General features: G+C 38.5%; 1 protein-coding gene, 1 long non-coding RNA gene and 2 other non-coding genes across 6 annotated transcripts; all 4 read right to left on the bottom strand.

The window, feature by feature from the left end:
- Nucleotides 1–3,301: 3,301 nt before the first annotated feature.
- Nucleotides 3,302–8,234, bottom strand: LOC131229337 (uncharacterized). 2 transcript variants are annotated; one of them, XR_009163265.1, is made up of 2 exons: nt 6,916–8,234; nt 3,302–4,502 (listed from the first exon to the last, which is right to left on the bottom strand). It is a non-coding gene; the product is annotated as an uncharacterized LOC131229337 (long non-coding RNA). The 2 variants fall into 2 exon arrangements; XR_009163266.1 differs by having other exon boundaries at nt 3,302–4,175.
- LOC131230136 (small nucleolar RNA R16) lies at nt 7,136–7,219 on the bottom strand. The gene has a single exon (XR_009163860.1). It is a non-coding gene; the product is annotated as a small nucleolar RNA R16 (small nucleolar RNA).
- On the bottom strand, nt 8,090–8,174 carry LOC131230139 (small nucleolar RNA R16). Its single transcript, XR_009163862.1, has one exon. It is a non-coding gene; the product is annotated as a small nucleolar RNA R16 (small nucleolar RNA).
- Nucleotides 8,235–15,120: 6,886 nt separating the features above from the next.
- On the bottom strand, nt 15,121–20,841 carry LOC131229564 (probable polyol transporter 6). 2 transcript variants are annotated; one of them, XM_058225568.1, is made up of 2 exons: nt 20,561–20,841; nt 15,121–16,513 (listed from the first exon to the last, which is right to left on the bottom strand). In XM_058225568.1, exons 1-2 carry the CDS (start codon nt 20,715–20,717, stop codon nt 15,234–15,236), a joined length of 1,437 nt encoding a protein of 478 aa, XP_058081551.1. In that variant the 5' UTR covers nt 20,718–20,841; the 3' UTR covers nt 15,121–15,233. The 2 variants fall into 2 exon arrangements, with proteins under 2 accessions (XP_058081551.1, XP_058081550.1); XM_058225567.1 differs by having other exon boundaries at nt 15,121–16,633; nt 20,561–20,837.
- Nucleotides 20,842–23,533: the final 2,692 nt, after the last annotated feature.

The following is a 23,533-nucleotide window of genomic DNA, read 5'->3' as shown; positions in this document are numbered from 1 at the left end:
ATTTACCATTGTAGAAGCCACCTTTTATCCAGCGGTTTTTATAAAGAAAACGAAACTTAACTTACCAAGTTAGACCTTGCACGTACGGACGTCGAATTTGAGGACGAAAATACCCCTCCTCACTGCCATTCTCTTCCTTTCCCTTTAACGGAAAACCCACGCCCGCTAGACTTCTCGGCGGCGGCCCGCCGAACGGGCAGTGTCACCGCTGCCCGCTGGGTAGTTCGGCGGCGGCCCGTTCAAAAGTTAAAAAGACATTAAATAAGGGAAAACACAAATATCAGCTTATCTAAAACTTTATGGCCTTTGGAAGTTTTTAATGGTGGGCGTCACTGTCCCACTGTTTTCTGTGTTGGGGTCCACTGGAGATTTGGATTTAACTCGTTCTTTGGATATTGCCCTAAAATGATCTCTCCAAATGGATGAAAGGTGTGGATACAAAACATACATCATGGTGGGCCCTACGAGCGTCACCGCTCGTTTTCACACACCGGCCAATCCGCTTCCGAAAGGAAGGCAGGGGTATTTTGGTCCTCAAATGCTCGTCCGTACGTGCATGGTCTAAGTTGGTAAGTTAAGATTCGTATGTTTCATAAAAAAAAACGCTGGATAAAAGGTGGCGTCTACAGTGGTAAATTTCTCAAAACGAAACTAGGATTTTGGATGCGATGATCGTTTCGGTACTAAGCGGGATGAGTGGACTTTGTAGCGTTGCGGCCACATCAGTGCAGAAAGGAATCATCTTAGTGATCGAGACCGTTCATCAGATTAGCATCATTGTGGATTTTCCGAAGCTTGAAACGTACTTCGATTGGATGCTCCTTCCTGTGGAATCAGTACATTTCTATTGTGGAATTTCAAAGTTGATATCTATGGTTTTGGCCGTTAGTTCGTTGGGCGCGTTCTTAGTTTAAATCTCCACACTATGGGCCAACCTTCGAGGGGTCCACCAAATGGATGGTTGGATCATGAAGCATGATCATCAGAGAGGAACTTTATGACGCGTGGTCCTACATCTTTTTCAGAGTCGCGTATTTACTTCGACAAGTGGGGCCCTTCGTAAAGACAATCCAGACCATTGGATAGCTGGGTCCCGCGGTGGATGGATGGACTATGCTTCAAATATCTTCTTGAAAAGTCAATCTCAACCTTCCAATTTGTGGCACACAGATTACTGTAAAGAGGAAAATCAATGGTCTGGATTACCAACCACTTGTCAAAACGAGTTCCTTTTGCCTCCGTCGCCAGTCCGGAACCAGCCACTTTGGCCATCAACTGGGGGCCGCATGCTGATTCGTCCGACGATCAGAACCGTCCATGCTTTGGAGTCTCTACGCTACGGGCCACCCTAAGAATCTTAAGCTGAACGAATGACTGCGTCCATCACTGTCTGCAGATGAATTTAGAATAATGCAAAAGAAAATTTTCAATGGCTCACAATCAACTCTAAAAATCAAAGCTCAGGATAGATATTCGGTGGTGAAGCGTGATTTTGGGAAAATAGCTTATATGCTGTAGTTACGTTAATATAGACGGTTCAAATCATCGCACCATCTCATCCCGTGGGCCCTAGCAGCTAGATCCTGTCCGTGGTCAATAGCAACAAATCTGGGTTGGGCCGGCTGAGTGGGCCATTCCATCATTCTTCTGGTCTCTCCTTTAAAGAGGTCCAAACAGCTTGGCTTTGAAGATGATATGGGCTAGGATCAGGTAAGCCCAAGCCTAACCCATTTACTAAACGGATTGCATTTTTATCCCAAGCCAAGCTCGCTATCCATTTAGCTGGGCCTAAGCTCGCCTCAAAATCAGTTTGAGTCATTTACCCGCGGGCCAAACGGACCCATTTCCACCCCTATTGAGTATGATGGAAAAATGGGCAGGGCGGATCCTGCTATGGCCTGGCCGTTGGATGAAGGCCAGACTTTTAGACCCAATAAAAAATCAGGTAGAATATGAGTTTTATTTTATATCAGACAGTAGAGCCAGTAATGTATGGGAATCATTTGATACTCTGGCAAGGCATTATGCTTGATATGCAGGCACTCAGAAATTGTAAAATTACATCAAATTAAACTAGACCCACTAAATTTTGGAACCCATTGTAGCTAATTCAAAGTCCAAGATCAGATTAGTTCAGAAATCCTAACCCGTGATTTGTGGACGCTTGTTTGCTGATATAGGACCTGATATTTCTCATTCTTAACCGTCCAATAAAATCTCCACCAATCTAATAATGAGATAATTAAATAATCTTAATTTTTAGTTCAAAATACATTTAAACTGGGACAGTGATATGGACGGTTTATTTTGAATTACCTGTTTGCCACTTATGTAATCTCTAATTAATTTCCAAGTCCTGTGTATCATCCTTCACACTTGTCAGTGTACGAATGGTACATATGATCATGAATAAGGTTACCATGGTAATGTAACGAAAGTGTGTCATTATTTTGATTTTCCCACTGCTCAAAGTAATTAAAATAAAAATAAATAAATAAATAAATAAATAAATAAATAAAAAACTCAAAGCTAAAACAAAAGTTTACAATTCCACTTTTCTATTATATTACTGTGTTAATCCTGACGTGCAAGATGAGAAACCCTTGTAACCTCAACATGCTCTATGATCACATGTGAAGTGGGCCCTACAGTAAGAAGTAAATATTTCTTTAGGTGAAATAATGTTTTTGTCCTTTCCACTTTAGATTTCACTTCTGATACGTGCAAATGGAGCTTTTTCATCAGCCCTGTTAGTGGTTATAAGGTTACATGCAATTCATGCCACTCCTTGGATGGGGAATGCCTCCAAAAATTCTTATATTGATTATTTTAATCCTTCTATTATGAAAAGGTTGAGGTGCCCATCCATACAAGGCGCAATGCATATCTCGGAAACTTGTATGAGTCATACAACCCTTCATGTCTGGCCCACCATGTTGAATGTGTAAATGGTAGCTCATTAGGTCCAACGAGGGAAAACAAATATGGGCAACCTTTGATGCCTGGGCCACAAATATTGAATTGTCCCATATGTGTTTTCCCGTGAAGGAGAAAACACAGAATTTTCACCACAAATCCTACATTGAGAGATGGGGATTGCTTTGACCTGACTGGTTGTTTGCTTTTATCCATGCAGGAAAACCAAGCAATGGCCTGAGGTACCGGTTGCTTCAGTTTCTATAGTTATGGCACATTACAGTACAGATCCACCTAATTTTTAAACTAAAACTACCAAATATTCGAGTACAGGTCCACATGATTTATGTACAATTTCACACTAATCATGCTAAAATACATAAAAGAAGTGGAACCAAATAAATTTCATTAAAATTTTACCTTAAATATGAATAGTTTCTATGACTTCCAAAGCAACAGATGGGGTTGACAGCCTCAAGCTGGTCCTGGTTAAAATTGCAATATTACACAAAAATTGGAACTAGAAAAATGGAAGTACAGAACACATGCATAAAGGTGAGTCCCATGGAAGGACCACACCATGTAATGGCCACACTCTATCTTGGATGAGGACAACACATACAGCTAGGTGGGCAACACGCAAGGGCAGGACCATTCTGGTTGGGGACGGGAATTAAGAACGGACCATCTTGGTTGAGGACGGGGATGCACCTAATCCGTTCCCCTCTTTTGTCCCATAAGAGCATTGCCACCACTAATCCAAATGAAATATATAAAGTTGGCAGAGCCAGCCATGGATGTGTCCACATGAACGGAATTACAGGGTCACTGAACACCAGCAAACGCTCACTATGGGACTTAATCCAAGCCGTTGATTTGAGTGGGCGCATTCCAGAAGATGCATTCACATAACCTTCTATCATTAAAAGATCCCACCATATTGTAGGACACCCTGAAAATTATTGAGAAAATGCAGCAAAAGACTTGTCAGCCCAATCCTATCATCTACCGTCGTCTGCATTTGACCACGATGGACCACATCAAACAGGTAGCCCAACCATCAGAACAGAGGGCAGAAATATTTCAGAGGTACAGAAACCTCACTTTGGAAAATTCAGCCAAAATTTCGCTACTAGGGCACGCACTTCCAATTCACTGAGATTTATAAAATCTTATTGGGATCCAGCAGCCTGTTTGGCAGAACACTTGAAATGAGTACACGAGATCATGTTGGTTGGCTATCAAGATTATCTTTAATCCTGCTTACAAAATAGAACTTTATCATAAAATCAGATATGGTGACAAAAAACACACAATTTTATTTAGGGGGGAGTTTGGCATTTGATTGCACTATCAAGAAATTTCATGAATCTTTCTATTTAGGAGCAAATTTTCATGATATTTCACGAACTTCAGTGCCACAAAACAGAACACGAAAAAAGAAGACGATGAAATTAAAATAAATAAATAAAGAGAAAAGAACTGGGAAAAGGAAACATTAAAATCTTGAAATTGCTCAGAAGAAGCATTTTGCCAATCATAGACGGGTCTCAGATGTCCAGACATAAATTTCAGCATCTTCATCACTGCATTTTTTTTATATGAAAAGAGGACTCATCTATCACCAAAGCAAAATATTCATTGATAGCATCGTAACAAAAAATGGTTTACCAAATTGACAAAAAAAAAAAAAACAATTGCTTGAATAAATCACAAGACAGATGAGTTGCTGGACACTTAATCACATTGATAAGCAAACAGTGAAAATATAAAAAGAAATCATAAGATATCTTAACATATGTGTTTAATTGACGCGTGTCAGCAAACCCAATACATAGATGGATTGGATATTTCACCTATGTGCCATGCTGCCACATGAACAGCGTCTACGTGAGTTGTATTGCGCACACATGTGTGCTTGGCAAAGCTCTTGGTAGAATATGAGCAATTTAGACAATTCATGTCAGTCAGACCATTTGACGCCAATGCAATAGCTGATTGCATTAGGTTGGTAAGCCAACTTATAGTTTCAGCACTGCATTTAACCCTTGCGCAATGCTGTGACCGCTAAAGGGGTGATAGACAATGCTTTTTGAAACAACCATATAATCAATGGTAGTGCATACCTCGAATCCGTTGGACCACAAGTCTGGGAACACTTTTATAAGGGTCCTAAAGGCAAAATACTTGCCAAAAGGATTATGCAGGGCACAACAATGATTTGTTCTGATCGATGCACGGCATACAAAATGGTTGCATAAAAGCTAGTTTGGGTTGTCAAGATCCTCTGTTCAGGTTCAGGTGGGAAAAAAGGCAACCTGATTTGAAATAAGGATGGTCTTGGGTTTGAGCTAATTCAGGTTGGAAAAGGTGAGGTTTGCTGAAATCACAAGCACTTGGGTAGAGTATACAGAAATTCATGTTGGGTCCTCTTGAGGTCGGGTCGGGCTGAGGTTGACCTAGCATAGATGAGGTTTGGTGAATATGCGCATGTATACTCATACAGCTAATCTTTTTAGTAACATCTTCACCAAAGGCATGCACATTACAGTACCAAAAATAAATAAAAATGATGCACCACAAAAATTCTTTGACTTTGGTTTCTTTGATTTTCCAATGGTAAGGAAACACTAGCAAACCACAAGCCTGGACAAATGAAGGTGATGTGGATAATAGCGACGCACCCTTTAGCATGTACTAGAGGAGGTGTTGTTGATAGAGTACCTAAGTAGATAAGTTGATGTGGATGGATGCCGGGTCCATCGGAGCCATTTTTTGACAAGATAGAGCAGCATGACCGCCAATGGAGCGGATTTCACACCCTTTCATGTGGGTGTTTTAGTTTTAGACACTTCTTTATTATTTGCAATGACTTCAGCATGATTTTATTTTTTTCCATGGCTTATATATACATTGTGAGAAATGTTATTTTATCATTATTGAATGAATAGAAATTCATATCTTTTCTTCTTCGATTGACCATTGAGTGTTAAGGATTTCATCCCGATTTCAAGTTTACTTCTTCCCGGATATTTGAGGTAAGAAATCTGACTCTTTTTTTTTTTCTTTTGATGACAAACTTAACCGTAAAGTGACTTATGCTAGATCTGGGAAATCCCCATATCCATAAGTCCTCATTTTTTAGCAACTGTTGTGGGAATTCATATCAAGTATTAACAAATACTAGAATCAAGATTCATGAGAACTAAGGTAGCCGAGACAAGACAATGAGAATGGTGGTGAAGGTGGTGTTGGGTTGGGTTGGGTTGCGGGTTATGTCCTCTTACAGTGGAGTCGGGCCCAGGTCAACCACCAAACCAAACAACTCCACCTAAGTTGCACAACTAATTACTAACACAACTCCATCCTGTAGGCGATAACCCTTTTCTTGGACATGTTGTAACTACAGCTACACTTGCCTCCCTTACTAACAGTCTATCAATGGGGTGTATTATTAAACACATTTAGCAGATATAGTAATACGATTACATGTATAGAACCCTGTAAGATTGTATTTATAGCACAATATTCTGAATGTCGCACTAGAAGATACCTCTCTAAAATCCATGAAGCAGCATTCCTGATCACATATATAAGATTTACACATGAGGACATGGAAAAAACATTCATGATCAAAGAAATGTGTTAATAAGATCATTGAAGTATGAGAATCACATCTTTGCATGGAAGCAAACTAATAAAAGATCACATGCCCAGACCAGAAACCAAAAGGTCCGTTTGGGTGGGGGCTACTAAAAAATAGGATTAAGCATAATCCTCATTTTGGCAGAGGAAAGCATGGTTATAATGCGGCAAATCTTACATGGAAAACATCAGATACACTGAAATTGTGATTAGACATAATAACAATCATGCAGGATCCCCAACCCAACCTTAAAGAACAGAAATAACATCCGGAATATAGGCTAGCAAAGTCCAGTTGCATGCAGATGTGAGAATTTGATGTCTATAAAATCCTATAATTAATATGCATTCTACCTCTCAGATGTTCCAAATGGAAATTTGCAGACATTCAACATGGCATCAGATTCTGACCGCCCGTCTGCTTTTCTCATCACAGAGTTTACAAAACAATATCGATGACTCTACAACCAGCATGTAAATATAATTCCACCTTCAACTACATATACCATCATCCAAATATCGATTAAACACAAATGTGAAAATAACACACATCTTATAAATAGGCTTGATTTAAGAAGGCATCAGATAATAAGCGGAGTTTGTAGTCCACATGATAATTCGGTGTGTAGGATAAGATTGTATATCATCACTTGCCTCCTCAAAATACGCTTTCAAAATTTCCAAATAAAATCAAATAGCACTTAATTTCAATGTCAATAAAGAAATGAGAGATGCTTCAATCAATTGATCAGACTGTCCATTGATATAAACCACTTAATTAGTGTTATTTAATATGGACGGTTAAGATCATCTACAGAAAAATATGGGCCGAAACAATCTATGTACAAAGTGGATACGACACATACATCAAGGTAGGCCCCACAGCTTTTACAGGGAGGCTTCAGTGGATCCTCAGATCCACCAAGGTGGCTGGATCCCTGACTGTGGGGCTACTGTGATGTATGTGCATTACATCCACACCATCCTCAGTTTTGATGGCTCTATTTAGGGCATGATCCCAAAAATGAAGAAGATCCAAGTATCAGGTGGACCACACCAAAGAAAACAGGTGATTGACCATTAAAAACTTCTTGTGGACCACAACTGTTTTGGATCAAGCTGACATTTGTGTGGTACATTCATCCAGGTCTTTGATACCTTATCAACAGGTTAGATGGCAAATAAGCATTCAGCCAGCCACCAAGACGCTTCTAGTCTTGTATTCAATCACCACTGTTTCCTGTGGTGTGGTCCACCTAAGATTTGGATCTGCTTTATTTTTGGGATCTTGCCTTAAAAAGGAGCTGCCAAAACAGATGGACAGTGTGGATGTAAGGCACATACATTAGGGAGAGCCCAACAGTCAGGGATCCACCGAAGCCGCACACATTTTACAGGGGATTCTTGCAAATCGGGTCCACAAATCAGAATACAGTATGCATTGGAGAGCAGACCCGCCTAGTCTGAAGACGGGTCATCGATTTAAAGTGGGACCCACTTGATAAACGGCTTAGACCATGACAGTAGAAATGGCATCAGATAATAAGCGGAGTTTAAAGTCCACACATGGTATTTCAGTGTGTAGGATAAGATTATCTACATCGTCTGCCCCTTCCATTTTCTATAAGAGATTTAAAGATTTTTTTTATAATTTACAAAAAAAAAGAAAAAAAAAAAGAAAAACGATATGAAGGATGAGAGAAATATCGGGAAAAATCGGAAAATATCGGTAGGACCATTTGACACCAATGCAACCATTTGTATGCAATGGGTTGGTTGGCCTACCCTTTTAACTCTCCGCATCCGTTACATCTCCTCACCTTTTCTTTTAATTAAAAAAAAATGAATTTGATAAGAAGAGGTAACCGATGCGATTTCTTAAGAAAGATCCTAACCATTCGATCACTGGCCTAGAAACTGACGGTTATAAATAACTACACGCAGGTGAGATTCTTCATTTCGAAGGCTTCGATCACCATATGCCAACTGGCCTCATCAGGGTAGTATTGAAGTGCTCTGGTGAAGAATGAAGGGGTAAAGAAAAGAACGGTAAATGGCTAGGAGAGTTGGAATCGAAGGCGAGGATTGGATCGATGTACAGGAATCTTACCTCTCTCGCCACACGATCAGGACGGGAGATTATATACGAAGATGAGGGAAATGGAGCGAGGATTCTCGATTTCTGCTGAGAAGAGTATAAATAGGAAATTCCCTTTGGAAACCCTAAAAACGATACTAGGGTTTTAGATGCGATGACCGTTTCGGTACTACGCGGGATGACTGGACTTCGTAGCTTTTCGGCCACACCAGCGCAGAAAAAAATCATCTTAGTGATCGGGACCGTTCATCTGATGACCATCATTGTTGATTTCCCCCATGTATGAAAATTACTTCGATTGGATGATCTTTCCTGTGGAATCAGTACATTTCTATTGTGGAATTTCAAAGTTGGTATCTATAGTTTTAGCCGTTAGTTCGTTGGGAGCTTTCTTAGTTTAAATCTCCGCACTATGGGCCAACGTTAGAGGGGTCCACTAAATGGATGGTTGGATCATATCTTTATGACTCGTAGCCCTGCATCTTTTTCATATCTTTATGACTCGTAACCGAACAAGATGGACTATGCTTCAAATATCTTCTTGAAAAGTTAATCTCAACCTTCCAACTTGTGGCACACAAATGACTATAAAGAGGGGAATCAATGGTCTGGATTACCAACCAATCGTCGAAACGAGTTCCTTTTGCCTCCGTCGCCACTCAGGAACCTACCACTTTGGCCATCAACTGGGGGCCGCATGTTGATTTGTCCGACGATCAGAACCGTCCATGCTTTGGAGTCTCTATGCTGCGGGCTACCCTAAGAAACTTAAGCTGAACGAATGACTGCGCCCATCACTGTCTGCAAATGAATTTAGAACAATGAAAGGAAAATTTTCAATGGCTCGCATTTAACTATTAAAATCAAAGCTCAGGATAGATATTCGGTGGTGAAGCGTGATTTTGGGAAAATAGCTTATATACTGTAGTTACGTTAATATAGACGGTTCAAATCATCGCACCATCTCATCCCGTGGGCTCCAGCAGCTAGATCCTGTATTCCTGTATGTGGTCAAAAGCAACAAATTGGGTTAGCCCAGCTGAGTGGGCCATTCCATCATTCTTCTGGGCTCTCCTTCAAAGAGGTCCAAACAACTAGGCTCTGAAGATGACATGGGCCAGGATCAGGTAAGCGCAAGCCCACACCATTTTCTAAACGCATTGCATTTTTAGCCCAAGCCCAGCTTGCTACCCTTTTAGCTGGGTCTAAGGCTCTAAGCTCGCCTCAAAATCAGTTTGGGCCATTTAACCCACGGGCCAAACAGACCCATTTCCACCCCTATTGAGTATGGTGGAAAAATGGGCTGGGCTGATCCTGCTATGGCCTGGCCGTTGGATGAAGGATAGACTTTTAGACCCAATAAAAAATCAGGTAGAATATGAGTTTTATATCAGACAGTAGAGCCAGTAATGTATGGGAGTTATTTGATACTCTGGCAAGGTATTATGCTTGATATCCAGGCACTCAGAAATTGTATAATTACATCAAATTAAACTAGACCCACTAAATTTTGGAACCCATTAATTGTAGCTAATTCAAAGTCCAAGATCAGATTAGTTCAGAAATCCTAACCCGTGATTTGTGGACGCTTGTTTGCTGATATAGGACCTGATATTTCTCATTCTTAACCGTCCAATAAAATCTCATTCTTAACCGTCCAATAAAATCTCCAACAATCTAATAATGAGATAATTAAATAATCTTAATTTTTAGTTCAAAATACATTTAAACTAGGACAGTGATATGGACGGTTTATTTTGAATTACTTGTTTGCCACTTATGTAATCTCTAATTAATTTCCAAGTCCTGTGTATCATCCTTCACACTTGTCAAAGTACGAATGGTACATCTGATCATGAATAAGGTATACCTCGACTGTGAATGAACTAGTGCAAAAATCAGCCCATCCCCCTCATCAGCACCCCATCCAAGCATAGAAGAATGGATAGTTTGAGAAACTTGCCATGGGTCCACATTCAACTGTAAGTGAGTGGCCAGCTTAGAATTGGACCGGCTTGATTCCCGCGATCTAAACAGCTCATAGGATTATTTTGGTTTCTAACAAATGGACCCTTACATTAGCTGGATCGAAATGCATTTGCAGTGTGTTTACAATCGTGCATTGACACTAGAATTCCACATTTTCTTTCACTTCTAAGGTACCATCATTTAGGCTGTTATAATAGATCCGTCTGGATGTGAACCTACTCTCATATCTTATAGATATAGGGCTGTTAATGAACTGGCCCGAGCAAGCCGGCTTCATATTGCCCAGTCTTTAAACATTTGAAATGTTGGATTTAACTGTGGAGTTAAATTTGTATTTTTAATTTTATTTTTAATATGAGGCGCATGATAGATTATATGCATGCATGGTGTTCTACAAAAGATGATTAGAAATTATATTAACATGCTCATGTGTTTCTAAAGGTCTTTATAAGAATGCGCGGAGTTTTTATTCAGTAAGTAAATACTCTACTGTAAATTTATTTTTTAAGATTAAAAAATCTCTATTAAAAAGTGTCATCACTGGTGCAGATTTTCTACATGCAATGGCTGAAGGTATACAAGCAAATTTTATAAAACACTGGTGTGAATGTCATTTGTTAATGGGCATGATTGTTGTTCTTGATCCAAGAGGTAAGATAACGATGTTTAATTACATTTTCAAGAAAAATTAGTCAACTGAAAACGTAGCAAGGGAAACCGCCAATGTTGGTGAAGCGCTTGTAGAATTGTGCAATTCGTATCTTACTAAATTGGCCAAAAGACAACCTGAAAATGGTTATAGTTTATTGGCAATTAGCAATGATGTATTTGATAAATTCTTCTTAGCCTATGAGAAAGAAAGATTAAACAAGAATAGTATCGAGTAAAAAATAAACATATACCTCAACGAACCAATTTTGAAGGTCACAAGTGCAGATTTCGAAATATTTGACTGATGAAAGGCATGAGCTCGTGAAAAAAAATACCCTACAATATTAATTGATAATTGAAGCCCTCTTACACCAAAAATAATTGAAGCACTTGTCCATACACAAGATCGGTTGTGACTGATTTAGAGTGATAACAGTTTCAAAGTTGAGAAAGATGAAGAGAACGCAACGAGGGTCTGGGAGAGACTGCACCTCCATCTGTTTAAGGTTAAATTTTCATATTATTATTAGTATTATTGAGCAGTTTAATATTAAGTTTATTATTATTGGCAGTGGTGTTGACTCGTGAATGGATATGATGGATTAAAGTCATGAATTTACTATTCTTTAAATTCCATGTGAAGTGTTATTCATTTCCTGCTTTTCATTTATATATTATTTTTTGTCTTTTAATTGTTACGTTAAATTTTCATTTTTATTTTTTAATTTATGTAATTCTATTTATCTTTTATTTATTTTTCATACAAATACCTCTCTTATAATAAAAGGGTGTGTGTCAATTTCTTCAAATAATTCATCCATCAACATTTCATATTACGATTCCCAAGTGTACTCCTTAGACTTTGAAAGAATGAAAATTCAATACAATTTGTGTGTGAATAGATTTGTAAGCAAAACAAACCAGCCTAGACTACACTTATCAGGTTAGTGAGGTAGGGGAGAGACGCAAAACCGTGTCCTGGAGCATCATGGGAGGTATTAGTTTTATTCCAAATTAACTCCCATGAATACAACTACCCATAAGATATACTATAATATGTCTATTATAATTAATAAAAAAAATTTGAAATAGAAAGAGTGAAGAGAATTAATATGAAAGAAGAATATGAGAATACAACTAATTGAAACTTTAGAAGGAGTGCAATTAAAAATTGCCTTGAAGGTAAGCAAGGAAAAGGCAGAAGCATTAAATATCAACCATGTCTTTTTCAACAACATGACGCAGAAGCAAGGGCCGAACATAAGAATAAAAAAGACATCAAAGTTTATCTCAAGACTCCCTCATTATACAAGATCATCTCAAAAAAAAAACCTAGCTAAATGTACGCAATAACACGATGAAAAAGGTCTCCCCACCTTCTAATTTAAGGAAAGCTAATCAGCATCTTGAATAAGATATCAGCTCGAGTACATACAGAGAAAATGATAGATCTACTCTTAGTTCAGATGGAGGAGATGAGTATTATGGATGCATTGTACGCAGCTATGAAATTATGTCAAGAAGACATTTAACATATGAAGAATATTAAATTTATAAAAGATGTATTAAGTTTGTTACTTATAGACTATAAATACATTAACTTAACTTAGTTGTTCATTTTAAAAAATGAAAAAAAACAGAAGACAAAACTCACCTGGACTTGCCTCGGCTCAACACAACTCACTCAGCTTAAATAGTCAAGCCAAGTTAAGATAGGGTTTTGTGCTGGAAAGTCGAGTTGAGTTCAAGCTGAAATAATCATGAGAATAAGCCGAGCCAAGCAAGTAAGAGCTCAGCTTGACTGGACCCAATGTACAACTCTAGCCCTACCTGTTATCTAATCCCTTTGTCAGTGTCATATGCATGTAAACCCGTACACTTGCACATCCAAGCACACAAGTAAATATGATACACATGTGTGAGATCAGATCCATCCATAAGGTTGGGACTTGTCACTGGCCTACTTGATGAAAGAATAGTTAACAAAGACGGTCAAGGTGGGGCCACCCATTTTCAGCGGGTGGATGTAAACATTTACATTCTTAATTTCCCATAATACATATGAGACCCTGACAAATGAATAATGACAAGAAAGAAAGAGCAGGATATTAATTTCTTTAGAGAATTATTCCAATGCTTCTAATTAAGAGCACTAGATGCATATTTTGGACAGTTCATTCGTTGGTAGATTCGTACCGTGAATTACGTCCAGAATAGAACAAATTTCATTGACGACCATTTAAAAATCAGGTTGATCTGAGGATCCAATATATCTTTGATTTGGACTTATTTTTTATTACCATCCCTTTCCAAGCAATGGCTGGAATGGTTATATTTTGACTAACAATAGTGATTCCTTCGGGGCTGTTTGGATATATACCACAGAAGTGCTTAGCTTTTTAAGCTTTTTGCAGCAAATAAGCTACCCTTTTTTAAGGATGTGGATCACCACTAGACAGTGCTCTATGGGCCCCACCATGATGTATGTGTTTTATCTATGCCATCCATCTTTTTGGATCATTATTACAGGGCATGAACCCAAAAATGAAGATCCAAATCTCAAGTGGACCACACTATAGGAAAACAATGATGATTGAAAGCCCACCATTAAAAACTTCCTAAGCCCTTCTGTAATGTTTATTTGTCACCCCACCTTTTGATTAGGTCACACCGACCTGTATGAAAGGAAAACATAGATTTCAGCTTGATCCAAAGATTTTAATGGTATGCATTCAATTACCATGGTTTCCTATGGTGTAGTCGACCTGAGATTTGGATCCACCTAATTTCGGGCTCATGCCCTAAAACAAGGGGCTAAATGGAAGGAAGTCATGGATAAAAGACAAATATCATGGAGCCCATAAGCAATCCTCCTCTCTTTTTTAATAAATGTTTACTAACCACGTCAGCCCGCCATAAAGGTAGCCACCACATGATAGGCAATGGACATTTGAAGGTGGACCCATGTGATGGACAATTAATAGTGATGGTGGGTCCCATATAATTGATGACTCACATTAAGGTGGGGTCACATATTGGATGATCCACATCAAATGTCAGCCCATAATGATGAATGACCTATATTTAAGGCAAGCCTCACATGATGGATGACCCACATTGAAGGTGGGCCTGGCCACACGATGGACAGTCCACATCAAAGGTGGGCTCCACATGATGGGCAGTGGACATTGAAGGTGGGTGACACATAATGGACAATTAACATTGATGGTGGGCCTCAGATGATAGATGACCGATATGATCAATATGTGGTCCCCACATATTAGACAATACACATCAAAAGGTAGGCCCTTCATGATGGATGATCCACATCCAATGTTTGACATGATAGACAGCCCACATCTAAGGAGGGCCCCACATGATCAATAGGCTTCACAAGGTAAATGGTTCACTTTAAAGATAGGCCCCAAATGATGGATGGTTCATATCGAAGACAGGGCCAAGGTGGGCCCAAGATAATGAACTATCCACATCAAAACTTAGCCCCACATTGATGCATGGTGAATATTAAAGGTGGATCACAAAGGAATAAGAAATGATAGTAGAAATTTTTTTAAAATGACCAAAAAAGAGAAAAGAAAAAGATTAATGGAAGAATTTAAAAATTATTCATGTGATTTTAGAAACTAAATAAAATTCACAACTTTTTTTTTTACTGATAAGTATACTATTTACCAAAAATACTTATTCACTAAATTAAATGGAAACCAAGATAAGTTAGTTAACGCATAAATAGCTTAAGCAAAATGACTTAATCCAAATGGGCCATTAGAAACATGAGAACTTTATGATAGACCTTAATCAACATACTAACTACATTCTTGGTCAGACCTAGATAGAGGCCCATGGATGAGATTTCAATTACCACACATAGAAACAAAATTATATTAATTTCTACCCCTTATTCAGCCACTCTTCACGCACTTCTATTTGCCATCTCTAATCCTCCCTTTTCAATCTCATCTCCAGAACTCGTCCTGCTACCAAAAATCTCCTCCATCTCTTCCAAAGACCTTCCTTTTGTCTCAGGCAAGAAGAAGTAGAAAAACAACCATGCCAAGACAGACATACCAGCAAAGAGAAAGAAACTCCCACCAATGGTAATAGCCTTGTATAACGATATAAACGTCATAGATATTGTCCCATTCATCAACCTATTCACACCCACTCCAATACTAGCTCCTTGAGCCCTTAATCTCAACGGGAAGATCTCAGAGCTATAAACCCATGTGATGGGCCCCAGCCCAATAGAGAAAAACGCCACAAAAGACAAGATACCCCCAATACAAAGCGAGATGGCCCACATCAACTTCTGTTTTGAATGCTCCACCATAGTCAACCCAAACCCTAATCCAGATAGAGAGACAAACATCCCCGCAGTACTTGTTAGCAACAAAGGTCTTCTTCCCACCTTGTCTAATAAGCATGTAGCTACCAAAATAAAACAAGTTTTTGTAAATCCAACAGCTACAGTTACAATCAGGAGCTTGCTCTTGCTATGAATTCCTGCCTTCTTGAATATCCTTGGGCTGTACAAAACAACAGCTTCAATCCCAGTAGCATGCTCGAAGAAATGGATCCCAATTGCAGCGACCAAGATCCGTTTGACAGTAGGAGTAGGTCTCAAGATCAGCTCTTTCCAAACACCCTCCCCTTTAAGTCTCGGTAGCTTCACGAAGTCATCTGTGCAGCTCGCGTCTATCCCCACCGCAGCTTTCATATCCTGAAGCCGCAGTTCAGATTCTTCCTTAGTGTTGGAAACTTTCAATAGAACCTTCTTCGCATCTCCTACACGACCTTGCATTACAAGCCATCTCGGTGACTCGGGCATTGTCAAAATGCCTACGGCCAAGGCAAGTGAAGGGATTGCACCAATGCCGAGCATCAAACGCCACCCGAGTTTTAGTGAAAGTTTAGAGAATATATAGTTTGATAGGTAGCCTAGTAAGATCCCTAGACTGATACATACTTCGGGTAGAGATGTTAGGAAGCCTCGATGAGATGAAGATGAGATTTCTGCTGAATAGACGGGTGCGATCATGAGAGCGTAGCCAACTCCAACACCAGCAATACAACGTCCGGTCATTAAGACTGCGTAAGAAGATCCAATTCCCATTAGAATTGAACCGAGGAAGAAGATGATTGAAGCGAGGACGATGGTGTAACGACGTCCAATCCAATCGGAGATTCGACCTGCTGTTAAAGATCCAACCAATGCACATATGTTCAGAATCCCAGCAAGGACTTCGACTTGGACATCGTTTATTTTAAGATCTTCTTTGATGAAGAGCATAGCTCCACTCATTACACCTGTATCTGCAAGAAAGAAAGATTCTTCTTTTTAGGTTTTGGCGATTTCTACATCTACGATTTTATGCTACATGCAATAGGGGCTATCTCCATGTGCTAAAACGTATCACTTAACACGTGTCACACTTCAAGAGGAAGCGGATTTCGTACTGAGTAAACTATGTGGGACCCACCATGACGTATGTATTTTATCCACTCCGTCCATACATTTTTTTTTTTTTTAATATTAGCTTGTGGTACTAAAAATCAACATATTCATCGCTCAAATGAGCCACACCACAGGAAATTGTGTGAATTGAACATCTACCCTTCAAAAATTCTTTGGGCGACAGAAGTTTTGGATAAGCTGATGTTTGTGTTTTCCCTTCATTCATGTAGTTTTGATATTATGAACAGGTAGAATGACAAATCAAAGTCACTGTGGGCCTTTAGGAAGGTTTCAACGGTGGAAATCATTATTCCCACTGTTTCCTGTGGCGTGGTCCACTTGAGGTTTGGATATGTTTCAATTTTGGGCTCAACTACTAAAATGATATATAAAAGTGGATGAACGGCGTGGATGAACAACGTGAATTTACAGTGGGCCCAACAGATTTTACTCAGTAGGATAAAAGCGTACTGAGTCGCCTGAGCCTCGTACAAAGATGGCAAGAAATTCTTTACATCAAAGAAATTTACAGGAGTGTTTAAAAAAAAAATAAAAAAAAATACTTAGTACGCAATTCGATTTGACTTCAAGATCCTCGCCATAAATCAGGGAAACGGATTGGCTACTCCCTCATCCACCGAAATTGGATTGCATACGGAGTCACTATGCTTTTATCCTACTGAGTAAACTTAGTTGGGCCTACCGTGAATGTGTGTGGATTATCCAAGTCGTACATCCGTTTTTCCAGCTAATTTTAATGGTTGAGCCGAAAATTGAAGCATGCCCAAAGCTAAAGTAGACCACACTACAGAAACAGTGGAAATAATGACTTCCACCGTTGAAACCTTGGTAGGCCCCACAATGATGTTTATTTCTCATCCAAACTGTTCATAAGATCACACGGACATGTATGAAAGGAAAACACAAATAACAGATTGATCTGAAACTTCTGCGGCCCCTAAGAAATTTTCACCAGTGTAATTTCAATTCACATTGTATCCCTTGGTGCGGTCCACTTGAGATTTAAATATACTTCGTTTTTGGTCTCAAGCCCTCAAATTATCTTTTAAAATGGATGGACGGAGTAGATAAAATATATAAATCATGGTGGACCTGTAGAGATTACTCAGTAAACTCTAGCATGCTGAGTTACTTAGTACACAATCTGCGTCCCCATCCACCAGCCAATGGCTGGTGGTAGGCGCTCTGTGGGCCTCACACAATGATATTTTTATTTCATCCATGCTGTCCATCTATTTTTTTAGATCATTTTAGGCATGAGATAAAAAGTGAGGTATACAACAATCTCAAGTGTACCACATTACACGAGACATGATGAATGAACATCAACCACTAAAATTATTTTAAAGGCCATAAAAGTTTTGGATCGAGCTAATATTTGTTTGTTCCCTTCATCTCTAGATCTGTATGACCTAATCAACAGATTGGATGTCAAATAAACAGTACAGTAAGCCTTATGAGGATTTTAATGGTGGATATCCAATCACCTTTGTTTTCCTATAGTGTGGTCCACCTGAGATTTATATCCATCTCATTTTTGGGATCAAGCCATAGAATGATCTGTAAAAATGGATGGACGGCATGGATGAAACATATACATCATGGTAGGGCCAATAGAACACCGACCACCAGCCATCGGGCTAGGGGCACTATCCGTTTCCCCATAGTGAAAAAAATCAGGAAACGTATTGGCTACTCCCCTGCCACCAGCCCCGGGGCTGATGGTCGGTCCTATGCGGTCCCCACTATGATGTATATGTTTCATCCATTCCGTTAATCCATTTTTAGAGTTCAATTTATGGCTTTAACCCCAAAAATGATATAGATAGAAATCTCATGTGGACCACACTACAGGAAAGCAATAGTGACTGGATATCCACCATTAAAATTCTCCTAAGGCCTACTGTACTGTTTAATTGACATCCAATCTGTTGATTAGGTCATGCAGGCCCAGATGAAGGTAAAAAACAAAAATCAGCTTGATCCAAAACTTTTATGGCCTCCAAAAGGTTTTTAATGGTCGACGCTCATTCAACACTCTTTCCTGTAATGTGGTCTACTTGAGATTGGAATATATCTCATTTATTGTCTCATCTCATAAAATGATCTGAAAAAATAGATGGACGGCATGGATGAAACACATACATCATTGTGGGGCCCACGGAGCACCGACAACCAGCCATTGGCTGGTGGCAGGGGAGTAGCCAATCCGTTCCCAAAAATCAGAACCCACGTGTCATCTATTTATTTTTTTCCAAAAGAGAGAAGCGAATATATTTATTTTTTTAAGAGATCCGCAGGCTCTCGGGAAGACCGTCACCACAAAAAATGACGGACCCATCTATCATTTACTCCACAATTATTCAATTAGACGTGTGGATGTTATGTTGGGCCCTTAAGAGACCTTTAAAAAATAATAATAAGAGACCTTTAAAAATAATAATAATAAAAATAAATAAATTCACACACCCTCAGACCCATACATGCTACAACCCAAGCGAGACCTAATGTTTATGGATTTTGAAGGAAACTAATCACAGCTAAAAGTAGAAGGAAATCAACATATATTATATTATTGAATTTCTACCTCTCTTTTTTTGTTATACACTAAATAATCTTTACTTTTTTCAGTATTTCCAAATAACCCATTCACTTTTCTTATACTGTCATAAAATACTTTTTGTTTAATTACTTTAGTAAGAGTAGTTAATCACGTGAATGATGCTTTTGCACTGGACCTTTGTAAAGATAAAAAAGTTCTTATTCTTGTTTCTATGTAAACATAAAAATTTAATCGGTGGCATTAATTTAAGTAGCTTTGATCTACTAATTGGTTGGTTTAGATCAAACGTCATAAATAATACACCAATAAATTGTCAAGATCACACAAAATGAGAATATATCTCATCTTTACAAAGTCAACGATAAAAGCATAATTTTATGTAATTAACTGTCAAATTTAAATATCGCAACCCTCTTTAATGATTAAGTTTTACAAAAGTTTACCAAATAGTATTTTTATGATTGTGTATGAAAAATAGAGGTTTTATCGGACGATATTGAAAATGAGGGGGGTTTTTGTCATATAACAACAAAGGAGGTACTATACATATAAACTCTATATTATTGTAAGAAATATATATATATATATATTCAATTCTCAATTCTCAATGAAAAATCTAAAATGTTTAAGATCTATACGATAAACCCACATGGAGTAGGAATATTTATATGAAAGATTTGCAGATCATTTGCAAAAGGGTGCTTTGAAAGCCCTAATGGGATGGAAATCAAAGATACAAATCCAATAAAACTTGTAATCTTTACATATAAGCCATAAGTATAAGATCTCTCTTACACTAATCCAATAAAAAACTTGCGGTCTTCATGCTAAAGGAACATCTCACATCCATGGATAGAGAAAGCGAGAAGGTCGAAAGCGTAATTAAGATCTGTATATAAAAAAATAAAATAAAATAAAATAAAATAAAGAAAAAAAAAACCCACGATAGTTTTGCAATCTTTCATACCAAATTAATATTTCAACTATTGACATTTGGATGTCATTGCAACACGACCAACCCTATAAGAAATGGAGATCTTTAGAAAATAAAAATCATCATGCTTATGATATAAGTTTAAAAAATAATAATCATAATAATAATATAAAAAAAAAAACCGCAAGAGTTTTCTAATCTTCATGTCAAAAGAACATTTCAACTGGATACAAAACACAATTGAGAGAGAGAGAGAGAGAGAGATACCATAACCCATCAAAATAGAGATCATAGATGCGACTATGGCACAAGCAAAAGCATATTTATTCCGCTTTTCCACGATGACCGTTGAAACCTGAAAATGGTTTTCTACCCTTGGATCTGTTTTCTCTTCATTCTGTATTTCTTCTTTCATCTCTCCCATCCACTCTACACTCACTCTAACAAAGAGGTATTCTTTATATCCGTCCTAAGCTCTTACAAAACACGACCCTTTTCCTGACTCACAAACAAGGATAGTTCTCCTACGAGTCCGTGTAAATTCTCAATATATATAGGATATAGAAGAGGATAAGATCAAAAGCCATGTCTTCTAATTATGGAGATGATGGATGAAATGACCAAAATCTCCCTCTTTTTTCTTTTTTTCTTTTTTTAAAAGATGTGGTAAAGTTAAGAATTATGAAATTCATATGCTATGTGTATGACATCCAACCTATTCAAAAAATGCAACCCATCATTTATAATCCAGACAGTAGAGCCAGTAATGCAGGGGAGTCATTTGATACTCTGGCAAGGCATCATGCTTGATATGCAGGCACTCCGAAATTGTAAACTTACATCAAATCAAACTAGACCCACTAAAATTTGGAACCCATTTAGCTAATTCAAAGTCCAAGATCAGATTAGTTCAGAAATCCAAACCCTGATTTGTAGACACTTGTTTGCTGATATAGGACCTGATATTTCTCATTCTTAACCATCCAATAAATCTCCAACAATCTAATAGTGAGATAATTAAATAATCTTAAGACACTTGTTTGCTGATATAGGACCTGATATTTCTCATTCTTAACCATCCAATAAATCTCCAACAATCTAATAGTGAGATAATTAAATAACCGTAATTTTTAGTTAAAATACATCTAAACTGGCCCAGTGATATGGACATTTTATTTTGAATTACTTGTGTGCCACTTACGTAATCTAATTAATTTCCAAGTCCAGTGTATCATCCCTCACACTTGTCAGAGTACGAATTTTTTTATAAAAATTTATTCACTTAGACCAAAAGGAAGGAAAGACATGCTTAAATAAGCTCACGGGCTAACTTGGACATGCTTCGCCCCAGCCCAAGTGGAACCCAACGGCGACTTTGAGCCCTGGTTTTCAGTGGGCCTACCAATTGGATGGTTTCCATAGGCCGACCTTTCAGCGATGGGAGCTCCACCTATAGCTATTAATGCAGTCCAACTTCCAACCAAGGAATTGCAGACGTACATGAGGTGCATAACTGTAACTGACGGTCCATTATGGATGGGGCCAAATTGGATGGTTTGAATCAAAGGATGGGGGAGACTCTTGGGTACATCTTGTTGGAATGTGCAAATCAAACTGTCCAGATCCAGCAAATCCATCTTCCTGGTATTTCCAGATTCATCTAGCAGATCCATCTTTCCATGAATTTTCAAATTCATCTAGCAGACGCATTGTCCCTGGAATTTCAGATTCATCCAGAGAGATGCATTCTCCCTGTTTAATACAGGCTGTCTAATGCTATTTATTATTTTAAAAAATGTGTAGTGCATTTACTCCCAGTGAATGTATCATACAGGGGCAGCAATGTCTTTTGTAAACACCGGCTAATCTTATAAATAGCTGTGTTGTGATGTGTAGAAAGATCAGAGAAAAACAGCAAGTGTTTTCTTTTTACAGCAGTAGCTTGGTTTTGAAAAATATAAGTTAGTATATTTTCTCTCTCCCTTGCAAATGGAGCTGCACTTGTCACCATTTGGGCTTTGTAAAGCCAACACATCTCATGATCTTGAGTAGAGTTGTACACGAGTTGAACCGAGTCGAGCTTGGCACAGCTTGACTCAGCTCAGCCACTAGCTGGGTTCAGCTTGAACTCGGCTCAGCTCGGTCCTCGAGCCTGACTGGCCAGCTCAGCTTGGTACGGTCAGCAACTTGGGCCAGTTCGAGCCGAGTTTGAGCCTGTGTGGCATTTTCTCAAATACATGGAGTGCATCTTCAGTTTCTCACGGTATATAAAATAAAAGCAGCAGTTTACAGGTATTTCATCAAGCACTCCGTGGGCAGCATCAAAATCAAGATGCAAGGGTATTTGTTTCATATCCATACCTTCCTCTCCACCAGCTGACACTTCGTTGAGTCATTTCATCAAAAACTTGACGAGCAATATGAAATAACAAGAGGGCTTTAGTGGTTGTTGGCAATGAGGTGATAAAATAACAATAGGGCAATATCAGCAGAAAGACGTGACACACATGAGAACATGGCACTCGAATGGTACATATGATCACGAATAAGGTAGACCTGGACTGTGAATGAACTAGTGTAAAAATCAGCCCATTCCCCTCATCAGCACCCCCATCCAACCATAGAACAATGTATAGTTTGAGAAAGTTGCCATGGGTCCACATTCAACTATAAGTGAGTGGCCAGCTTAGAATTGGACCGGCTTGATTCCCGTGATCTAAATAGACCATTGGATTATTTTGGTTTCTAACAAATAGACCGTTACCTTAGCTGGATCGAAATGCGTTTACACTGTTTGCAATCGTGCATTAACATTTGGAATTCCACATTTTCTTCACTTCTAAGGTACCATCATTTAGGCTGATAGAATAGATCAGGATGAACCTACACTCATATCTATTGTAGATATAGGGCTGTTAATGGACCGGCCGAGCCAGTTGACTTCATATTGCCCAATCTCAATTTGAAAATTTCAAGGTTAGATGTATGCATGTGTTGAAATTTAATATTTGAAATGTTAAATTCAGCTCTGAAGTTAAAACTTGCGTTTTTAGAATATAAGGCACATGATAGATTATATGTCTAGTGTTCTCTAGAAGATGATTGGACATTAAATGAACATGCTCACGGCTTTCTAAAGGTTTTTTTGTTCGAAAAAAAGGCAAGTCAATGAGTCGGCTTATGAAATGAACCAACTCTACAGACATGGCCCGGACTCACTAGGCGCTAAACTTGACTGAG

This window comes from Magnolia sinica, chromosome 16 (assembly GCF_029962835.1).
Source record: "Magnolia sinica isolate HGM2019 chromosome 16, MsV1, whole genome shotgun sequence".
Lineage (NCBI taxonomy): Eukaryota > Viridiplantae > Streptophyta > Magnoliopsida > Magnoliales > Magnoliaceae > Magnolia > Magnolia sinica.
The sequence above is the reverse complement of the archived record's forward strand: the minus strand, read 5'-3'. Positions and strand labels throughout refer to the sequence as shown.

What these genes read in the sequence shown, in the direction of transcription:
- LOC131229564 (XM_058225567.1), bottom strand. Translation starts at nt 20,717, where the DNA reads ATGGGAGAGATGAAAGAAGAAATACAGAATGAAGAGAAAACAGATCCA. An exon ending in CTCTATTTTGATGGGTTATG is followed by an intron (nt 16,634 to 20,560) that starts GTATCTCTCTCT and finishes TCTTTCTTGCAG; the next exon opens with ATACAGGTGTAATGAGTGGA.